The following is an 11,551-nucleotide window of genomic DNA, read 5'->3' on the forward strand; positions in this document are numbered from 1 at the left end:
CACAAATGCACTTAATGACTGACAAGGGGGATATTTTCCCTGGTGGTCGCCGCCAGATCGCCGGCGATTTCGAATTTTGATGCAGAGCATCTTGATTCTCATCAGTGGCTCTTACTGCACCTGCACCTAGGATTAAACTCAACCCACCTTGTCAGCTTATAAGAAAACGCTGATTTCAAAAACGGTAAAAGTGAAAGCTATAAATAACATGGGTGACTTATTAGCAATTTATCAACCTAAAGGCAAATTTATTTAGAAGTCGTCCTTAAAGTGGACAGTTTCAGACCCATTTTCAGAGGATGGATTGCTGCAATGCACAGCGGCACCGGATCAGTGGTCAAAGTAAACGGCCATCTATCGGATCTGTTTAGCATCACACTCTCAATCCGTGAGGGCTACTCGCTGTCCCCTCTTCTGTAGGTGCTGGCTCTCGAGTCACTGCTTCGGAAGTTGGAACATTTGGGGGCATCTCTTTCGAAATGGGACTCGGAAGGAAAGTTTCGGCATTTACGCACGAAATCACCGTCTTGGTGTTGGACGCCTCCGAAGTGGAGCCGATCGGCTCTATTCTAGAGGAGTCGGTTCCAGGGGCCAAAATCAGAATGAAGCTTTTTACGTCTTTCATGGTTTTCAACGAGCTTTAGCTTCCAGTCGTTAAATGTTTCAAGATATTTTTCCAGTCCAATTGTGGTGGTTTTGTAGGAGATTTCAAATTGGATCAAGCCTCGACTTTCTTGAGCTCTGGGTAGGTAAAGACGATCTGCATCTGCCTTTGGGTGGTGCGTCTTTTTGCAAGTCAGCAGCTTACAGAGTTTCCGGTCAATCTTCCTTATTTCGCTCATATTCCATTGAAACTGTAACTATCAACAGGAACTGCTAAGGAACCTTGTTGCGTGCATTTAACTCGGATTTTAGGACTGCGCGAGCTCTCCTGTAACATTCCTTCCTGATCTTCTCTTTCATACTTGCATGTTGAATGCCAGAGCCCTCATTTATTCCGTGGTATTTGTAAGATTGTATTTCCTCGACTTCTTTTATGACTGTGTCAACATCCAACACCACTGAATGCGAGGTCTTCAATTTCCCTTTCTGGTAAGTGGCCTTGGCACATTTATCAAGACCAAATTCCATCCCGATGTCATCACTGAATGCTTTCACAGTACGTAGTAATCCTTCAAGTTCATTGTCGTCCTTGCCATAGAGTTTTAAGTCATCCATATACATTTGATGACTTATTTTTTTGCCGCCAATTTTATATCCCTACCCTGTTCTGTTGAGTTCGCTTGTAAAGGGTATTAGGGCTATGCAACGGAAACCCTTTTTGTAATTAATCCATCCCGAACTAAGATTTCTGTTGTTGTTGTTGTTGTTGTTGTTACTACTACTACTACCACCACCACCACCACCACTACTACTACTACTACTACTACTACTACTACCACCACCACCACCATTACTACTACTACTACTATATGAAAACACACAGCTTATTTTGATGGATATGATGAGAAGTTTCTGTTGTTGTTGTTGTTGTTGTTGTTGTTGTTGTTGTTGTTGTTACTACAACTACCACCACCACCACTACTACTACTACTACTACCACCACCACCACCATTACTACTACTACTACTAACGCTACTACTATATGAAAACACACAGCTTATTTTGATGGATATGATGAGAAGTTTCAGCTGTCTATAGCCAGAAGACTAAGGTAACACTTGTTTACTGGTCAGGCTTCAAGAACCCTTGCGAAGAATTCTTGCAGTTCCAAGCAGTGACGATGTCTGTGGCTGTTCTACATTCACACTTGCACCAATATTTTTCACCATGTTGGTAGTTGAGTGTTAATACTTCCAAATGCACCAATCACTATTGGTATCACGTCTACTCTCTTAGTTCACCAAAACCTTCGCATTTCCCACTTCAAATCGTCATGATCGTTTATTTTTTTCTTCTTGTCCCTGTTGTGACCGGGACATGCTATGTTGATTATGTTCCCGTGGTCTTTCTTTTTTATTCACCACAACAATGTCCGGTTTCCGAAGGCAGGTGATCGCACTGGATCATTGCATCCCACAGGATTTTGAAATTCTCAATTTCGGTGACACCTGGATTTTTCTCATACCATGTCTTTTCTCTTTGTGGGCCGTGATTTCCACAGAGCTCCCAATGGATCGTTCTTGCCACAATGTCATGGCGTTTCTTGTATTCGCGTTGTGACAATTTCGGGCATTCGCTAACGATGTGCAATACCGTTTCACCCTTATCACCACACATTCTGCATTTATCGCTATCGGTTACTATTATTATTATTATTATTATTATTATTATTATTATTATTATTATTATTATTATTATCATTATTATCGTTTATGGACGCATTAAGAGGCATCCCGCGTGATCTAGGATGTGAGAGAAGTGTGTCAGCTAACCCTGATGATGTCACCGTCATAATGTCGAACCGCAGGCATAAGACCTGATTGGCAAAACACTACAAGAATATGAAGCGGGACAGGAACAAAAATTAACACGGAAAAGTCAGTGGGCTTGCAACTTGGCACCTGGAGAGGTAAGTCCATGCCGTCCCACGGTGTCGTGGGGCACTGGAACGACGGTCCCGTTAAGTTGCTCGGAGTCTGGTTTGGTCCGGACTTCCAGGTGGAGAAGAACTGGGACGAGATAGCGAGCAGGGTTGTAAATCTAACCCAGAAATGGAACGAGAGGAAGCTGCCCTAGAAAGGTCGAGCGGAGGTGGCGAATGCGTACATTACATACGTCATCTATTACCGCTTGACTGTCGTTCATTGTCCTATTTACTGAATGACGAAGCTGGTGCGCTTACTCTTCCACTTTCCACTGGTCAGGCGCTCCATCTGCTGTCAACAGCCGCTTAATGGAGGGCTGGGCATGCTGTGGTTACTGATGCGGAGACATGCGCTGAGGTTGCGGCATCCCCAACGTTTCCTTGACGGTAAGCAGGTGAGGTCACCTTTTGTAAGAGACACTTTCCCACAGCTCCTCTCTTTGACTGAGCTGTAATCCCGGATTAAGCGTAGACCGAGGAGGGGTGCTTGGCACCTCGAGTGCCATCAAGTGCTGGCAGCCCTCCGTTCCATAGAGGGCTACTTGAGGGAAATTGCGACGACGTTCTTGGTGAAACTTTGGGCGTCGATGACGATCAACTAACCGGTCTGTTCCGCAGAACTTTCGGGTCTGGGCCTATGGATAACTTCCAGAAACCCCTTACCTGGCTATGCTACCGACGGTGCTGCCTGTTCGCGATAAACTTTACAGACACGGTAGTGCCGTCAGCCGGGCCTGCCTGAGTTGCGCCCAGAACGATGAAACCGTTCTACACGCCTTAGTCCAGTGCCCGAGTATTACTGACCTGTAGGTTTATGTTTAACACCTGCTGTCGCGTGTAGGATGGATCTGGCTATCAGCTGAATCCATTGTGAAGATTGCCCCGCCACTCTCTTTTGGCCGGGAGGGACAGGCAATTTGTCTTGTGGCTGTAGAGAAAGAGGTAGTATGGTGGACCCGTTTAAAAGGGCTGAAGACAGACACTTTCCTCTTTGGCCAAGCCCTCATTAACTTTCTCAAGTTTCACATGAAAAGGAAGTTGAGGGCAGAGAGGGAAGTGTTGCCTTGTAGCAAGTTTGTTGAAAGGTGGGTGAATGTTGGAAGAATGACCAGTGTGAAAGGACCGATTCCGAGCATGCACTGGCGAAAAAAATAAGGAAGAATATACATATTCATAGTTATTGTAAATTATTTCTCGTACTCATTTTTATTTTTTTCTTGTGGTTCCACACATGAGTTTTAACTTGTGGGGATTAAGAGTTATCTTGTTACGAATCGTTCTCGCCAATGCATCATGCTTCGTAAGAAAACATTCTCTCACAGTTAGCAATGGCTTGTTAAGGTCTTCTGCTTCGTCATATGCAGCCTACACTCGTTTGTATGTCAACATTTTATACCTCTCTTCGGGCCTTCTGCCTAGAGTAGAAAAGAACATCTTATACCCCTTATACCGTAGGTACTTTCATCAGATTAACAAGTAACCGGTTAATATACGTTTACAAACATTTCACTGAAGTCAAAACTTTCTCAGAAAACATAATGATTGAATTTGTTGGAAACTTTTCTCTAATTTTGAAATTAAAAATTATATTTTTCTCAGGCTAATACTCATTTCTCACTTTCAATTTGTCTCACTCACACTTGTATGATTCAAAGGATTAATTACATTAACTAGTACCAAACATTTCACTGAAATCTGAACCGTTCTCAGGAGAAATGACGACCGAAAATGTTGGGAATAAGGACGAAGTCTTTTGAAATTTTGAAATGAAAAATTATTGTTCTCTCAGGCTGATATTCATCATTACTGACTTTCAATTTTTCTCACTTTTATTTGTCAGGCCAGCTTAAGGTGACCCGTTCTACGCGCGGTTAAGAGTGTGGTTGTTACTTTCTGTTTCTTCCTTTCTGTTTTTCATCACCACATTCTCCCTCTTTGTTTCTCTCTCCTTTCTCTCTCACTTTCCCACTCACTTACTCTTCCGTTCTCTCGGACTCTCCCTCGCTTTCTCTTACTCTCTATCCTTCTCTATCTATCTCTCTCCCATTTATAAACAACAAAAATCTTGAGTAAGTTGAGAAATAAAAATATTTTGAAAGATCAATCATAAATATCAGGCAGTGACAACGGAAAGGTCTGCTTCAAGGCAGACAGCAAAACACTAGCATTTAAAAGGGACAGACGAACTTGCGGGCTGAATAAAAAGGAAAAAATATTGGAAACCAAAGTTTGAAGGGATAGAATCTTGGGATAGTAGACTCGCCATGGCTGACATTTCTTAACGACGGACAGCAACGTAATGGCAGTTTAACGGCTGACGTAAAATTATGAACTTGATGTAAAAGGAAATTCCTAAACACCAAGTTTTGAAGTGATTCTTTCTCACAACAGTAGACTCACCATGGCAAGCATTCAAAACTTCTTCATCATGGACGGCAACACATTGACGATTTAAAGGCTGGCGCAAATTTTTTAACTTGATGTAACAGAGAATTCCTACACACCCGCTCCTGTAAATTTTGATCCCCTTCCAGCCTATTTACACCCCTTTTCGCATTTGGTTAATATAACCCGATTTCATTCGGGTCTACTCAGGCCACATTTAGTAAGATGAGGAATGTTTTCCTAGAGGTCACGCCTTTCATTTGAGGAAATAAATAGTTGCCATGCAAACTTGCCAGCACTTTTAACATAGGTGTGCATATTTTCAGCTCAACCAAACACATAATGCACACATTATATATATATATATATATATATATATATATATATATATATATATATATATATATATATATATATATATATAATGAGTGTATATATATACTTTATTTTAAGCAGCAGAAAATTCAACAAAATCTGTTACTCTGAGTTTCTCGTTGCCGTTCATCAGACAGTTTTTTTATATATATATATATATATATATATATATATATGTACATATATATAATGAGGATATATATATATATATAGGCGCAGGAGTGGCTGTGTGGTAAGTAGCTTGTTACCAACCACATGGTTCCGGATTCAGTCCCACTGCGTGGTATCTTGGGCAAGTGTCTTCTACTATAGCCTCGGGCCGACCAAGCCTTGTGAGTGGATTTGGTAGACAGAAACTGAAAGAAGCCCGTCGTATATATATATATATATATATATATATGTGTCTGTGTTTGTCCCCCTAGCATTGCTTGACAACCGATGCTGGTGTGTTTATGTCCCCGTTACTTAGCGGTTCGGCAAAGAGACCGATAGAATAAGTACTGGGATTAAGTTGCTCGATTAAAGGCGGTGCTCCAACATGGCCGCAGTCAAATGACTGAAACAAGTAAATGAGTAAGAGAGTATATATACTCATTAAATATATATATGTACACGCAGTATATATATATATATATATATATATATATATATATATATATATATATGTGAGTGTGTGTGTGTGTGTGTGTGTTTGTACGCTTTATATATACAAATGTATACAAATTATATATATATAAATACAGATATATACACTTTGTATATATATATTATATATACATATTTATATATAGAACACACACACATATATAATTAACACAATAATTATCGCCAGCACCACCACCACACAATCATGAGAACAAATATTTGTTCTCATGATTGTGTGGTGGTGGTGCTGGCGATAATAATTCTCTCTATGAATGCCGACAAAGAGAGAGAGAAGAGAGAGAGGCTGTGAGAAGGCGGCGAGGGAAAGATAGATGACGTCGTTATAGAGAGAGAACGGAGGAAGACAGATAAGAGAAGGAGAGTAACGACAAAGACTTGTCAAAGTGTGGGGTTTTTTGCCCTTGTACCCACAGCTTTTGAGATAGGGATTTCTAACCAGGCCCACTCACATCCTCACCTCATTTTACATGTCCCTGTAAATTTTGGTGCGAATCCGACGGAACTAGTGCCTTTCAACCCGTTCCAATGCCAAAACCAGAAAAAACAAACAAACTTTCTCATTTCAGATTTATAAATATTGATTTAGAAGTAATGGGTTCATGTAAATTAACTAATAGCTGAAGATTGTATCTGCCAAACATTTCACTGAGATATCTAACTTTCTCAAACATTTCACTGAAATCTCAAACTTTCTCAGAAAACACAACGATAGAAAATGTTGGAAAATCTTAAGAAGTAATCTACTTCCGAATCGTTCTCGCCACTGCATCATGCCTCTAGACAAAGCATTCTCTCACAGCTGTCAATAGCTGGTTGAATTCTTCGTTGTGTGTCAACATTTTATACCTGTAGGTATTTTTCAGATTCAGAAAGAATGGGTTAATATACATTAACTTGTAGCTGTGAAGATAATATCTACCAAAAATATCATTGAAATCTCGATCTTTCTCAGAAAACGTAACGACCTAAATCAGCGCCGATTCTTTTGAAAAATTTTGAAATGAAAATTTGCTTTCATCATTAGTGACATTCAATTTTTCTCAATTTTATTTCTTAGATTCAGAAGTAATGTGTTCATGTAAGTTAACAAACAGCTGTGAAGATTATATCTAGCAAACATTTCACTGAAATCTTTATCAACCTTTATCACAAAACATGACGGCCGAAAATGTTAAATGAAAAATTATTGGTTTCTCATTAGTGACTCAATTTTACGGAATTTTAGATATAAAATTACGGAATTTTAGATATAAAATTAATGGGTTTATATATATTTACTAAAAACTGTGATCACTATACTTACCAAATATTTCACTGAAGTCCACACCTTTCAAAGAAAACTTGAAGACCAAAGATATCGGAAATAAGCATGAATTTATTCGAAATGTTTAAAATGAAAATTGTTTGTTTTCTTTCATCATTAGTGATTGACTTTATCCTTACAATTATCAAATTCAGAACTACCCTCTTAATATATTCACTATTACCTGGAAGATTATATTTAGCAAACTTTTCTCGGCAATCTTTTAATTTAAAACATAGAACTGTAAATACTGGAATTCATCAGCAAATTGTTCTAAAATATTAAATCGAAACATTGCACTTTCTCTGACATGATTTTTAAATTATCTTTTCGGATTCCGAAGCAATATGTTACCACACATTTACATGTAGCTTTAAACTTTATATTTAACTGAAGTCAAAATATTTCTCACAATCGCTGGAAAGGTGTTGACAATTTTCAGCAACTCATTTGACAATTTTTGAAATGAAAATTGCATTTCTTTCGTCAATTCTCATGATGAAGTATACATAGTTATTGTAAATTTCATCTACTCGCTCTACACATGTGAGAAGTTCAGTTTTAACTTGTGGGGATTCAGAAGTAATATTGTTCCGAAATGTTCTCGCTTCTACATCATGCCTCGTGAGAAAGAATTATCCATACAATTCAAAACAACTGTTTTGACATATATATATATATATATATATATATATATATATATATATATATATATATATATTATATATATATATATATATATATATACCAATTAAGGACTGAACACGAAAAGTGGACAGTCAACATGCTAGATATAGACGTCAAATCGCCATTCACCACAAAAGATTATGTTCTCAGATCAAACTCAACACAAAACCATAGCAATAAACAAGTGAAAAATATACGAAATAAAATAATTACCCATGTACTAAATTAGTTTCAGCTGTTATTTTCCGCAAGGAAACTGCAGCCATCATCAGCATGGTCCGTTATAAATGTAATTTGATGGACTAGATGCAAACACGATACCGAAATATCGCGTGCATGGAGTTCAGCTTATTACATTAGAATATATCTTTCAAATGCCTCTACTTTGGCGCGTTGGAACCCGAGAAAAACTAGCCTGCAGCTAATAACTAGCAGCAGTTAATTTATCGGTTAGAGAACATATTTATTATATAAAATTAATTAAGGGTAGAAATTGATATTTATCAATTAAGACCAGTGGTCTAGCATATTAAAAAAGAATCCGAAGATTAAAATATTTATATATACCAATTAAGGACTGAACACGAAAAGTGGACAGTCAACATGCTAGATATAGACGTCAAATCGCCATTCACCACAAAAGATTATGTTCTCAGATCAAACTCAACACAAAACCATAGCAATAAACAAGTGAAAAATATACGAAATAAAATAATTACCCATGTACTAAATTAGTTTCAGCTGTTATTTTCCGCAAGGAAAACTGCAGCCATCATCAGCATGGTCCGTTATAAATGTAATTTGATGGACTAGATGCAAACACGATACCGAAATATCGCGTGCATGGAGTTCAGCCTATTACATTAGAATATATCTTTCAAATGCCTCTACTTTGGCGCGTTGGAACCCGAGAAAAACTAGCCTGCAGCTAATAACTAGCAGCAGTTAATTTATCGGTTAGAGAACATATTTATTTATATAAAATTAATTAAGGGTAGAAATTGATATTTATCAATTAAGACCAGTGGTCTAGCATATTAAAAAAGAATCCGAAGATTAAAATATTTATATATACCAATTAAGGACTGAACACGAAAAGTGGACAGTCAACATGCTAGATATAGACGTCAAATCGCCATTCACCACAAAAGATTATGTTCTCAGATCAAACTCAACACAAAACCATAGCAATAAACAAGTGAAAAATATACCAAACATTTCATTCAAATCTACCAAACATTTCATTCAAATCGCAACCTTTCTCACAAAACCTGAGGACCGAAAATGTTGGAAATCAGCGTCAAATCTTTTGGAAATGTTAAAGTGAAAAATTGTTTTCTTATTAGTGACTTTCAATTTTTTTCAATTTTACTAATTATATACAGAATAAATGGATCCATATATATTTACTAAAAGCTGTGACCATTATATACTTACAGCTGTGAAGATTATATCCACGAAAACATTTCACTGAAATCTCACCCTTTCTCAGAAAACTTGACGATCGAAATTGTTGGAAATCAGCACAAAGCCTTTTGAAGATTTTAAAAGGAAAACTTATTGATTTTTCTGGTTGATATTCATTTTAGTGACGAAGGAAGTCCAAAATGCTAGAAATCAGCATTAAATTATTCGAAATTTTTTAAATAAAAATTTGTTGTCTTCTCATTATTAGTGATTTTAGTTTTTCCAACAATTGTCAGATTCAGAACTACTGTGAATGCTTTATTTACCAAATATTTAACTGCATTGAATTTTGTCTAGAAAACAGAAATGAAAATATTAGGAATCAACAGCAAATGAAATATTGAAATGAAACATTGAACTTTTTCAGACGACAAATATTCTTGTGATTAATTTAAAATTTCTCTCACACACACTTGTCAGATTCTGAATTGGTTACCATACACTTATAGCTTTAAAGGCTATATTTAACTGAAGTCAAAACATTACTTGTGGAGAGAATCGCTAGAAAGTGTTGACAATCTTCAGCAAATCATTTGACAATACTGAAATAAAATTTTTGGTGATCGTTTGGTCAATTTTTATAATTTTCTCCTATGACATATGTACATGCACGCATTCATGCATATATACATACATACATATGTACATGCATACATACATGCATCCATATATGCAGGCATCCATTCATTCATACATGCATACATGCACACATGCATACATACATACACACATTGATACATATGCACATACATACGTATGTATTTATGTAGATATGAATGTATGAAAGCATATATGTATGTATGCATGTATGTATGTAAGCATATATGTATGTATATATGAATGCATGTCTGTATGAATGTGTGCATACATGTATGTATGCATATATGTATGTATACATCTATGTATGTAAATATTCATATATGTATGTATGCATGCATATATGTGTGTATGTATGCATATATGTATATATGCATGTATGTATGTATATATGTATGCAATTATTCTTTATGTATGTATATATGTATCTATGCATGTATTTATGCATGTATGCCTGTATGCATGAATGAATGCATGTGTGCATGTATGCATGTATTCCTGTATCTCTATATGTGTATATGTAGTCGGCATGTATGTATCTGTGTGTATGTAGGTACGTCTGTATGAATGTATGTATGTTTGAATCGATGTATGCCTGTACGACTGCATATATGTAAGTATTTATGTATGTATGTACGCATGCATGTATGTATGTATGCATTTATGTATGTATGTTTGCATGTACATATATATGTAAGAATGTGTGCTTGCATGCATGTATATATATGTATGTAAGCATGCATGTATGTATATGTGTATGGAGGTGTGAATGTATGCATGTATGGTTGTATGTATCTATGCATGCATGTATTTATGTATGCATGTATGCATGTATGCATGTATTCTTGTATGCTTATATGCATGTGTGCATCTATGTAAGTATGCTTGTATGCAGGTATGTATGAATGCATGTATGCTTGAATGTATGTAAATATATTTCAATGTATACATGTATGTATGTAAGTGTGCATATATGTATTTATGAATGTATGCATATATACATGTTTGCATGTATGGATGTAAGTATTTATGCATTTATGTATGTATGCATGTATGTATTTAGGTATGCATGTAAATATGTATGTATGTACATGCATGTATTTATGTATGCACCCTTGCATTCGTGTATATATGTATGTATATATGCATGCATGCACGCATGTATATATATATATATTATTTATGCATGCATGAATGTATGCACGTATGAATGCATGTATGTGTATATGCAGATATGTGTGAATACACGTACGTAAACCTGCATGTATGCATGTATGCACGTAAGCCTGTATGTAATATATATGTATGTATGCATACAAGAATGTATGCATGTATGCATGTATGTATGTATGCATGTACGTTTGTGTGTATGTAATTATTATGTATGCAAGTATGCATGTATTATATATGGCTGTATGTATGTGTGTAACTATGTATGTATGCATGCATGCATGTATATATGTGTATATGCATGCACGCAATTG

General features: G+C 36.6%; 1 protein-coding gene across 4 annotated transcripts in view; it reads left to right on the top strand.

Moving 5' to 3' along the window:
• LOC115218681 (WSC domain-containing protein ARB_07867) overlaps nt 1–9,674 on the top strand; it is a 73,450-nt gene extending 63,776 nt beyond the window's left edge. For 2 of the 4 annotated variants that reach the window (XM_036508175.1, XM_036508174.1), the window contains one exon: nt 9,443–9,674. Coding sequence is in view for 1 of the 4 variants with exons in the window: in XM_036508174.1 (XP_036364067.1) it covers nt 9,443–9,477 (35 nt within the window). In the remaining 3 variants the exon portion in view is untranslated. Of the gene's footprint in view, nt 1–6,913; nt 6,930–7,107; nt 7,131–9,442 lie in introns of those variants that run through there. The other 2 variants (XM_036508176.1, XM_036508177.1) reach the window with 2 other exon arrangements.
• Nucleotides 9,675–11,551: the final 1,877 nt, after the last annotated feature.

Source organism: Octopus sinensis, linkage group LG13, assembly GCF_006345805.1.
Source record: "Octopus sinensis linkage group LG13, ASM634580v1, whole genome shotgun sequence".
NCBI lineage: Eukaryota > Metazoa > Mollusca > Cephalopoda > Octopoda > Octopodidae > Octopus > Octopus sinensis.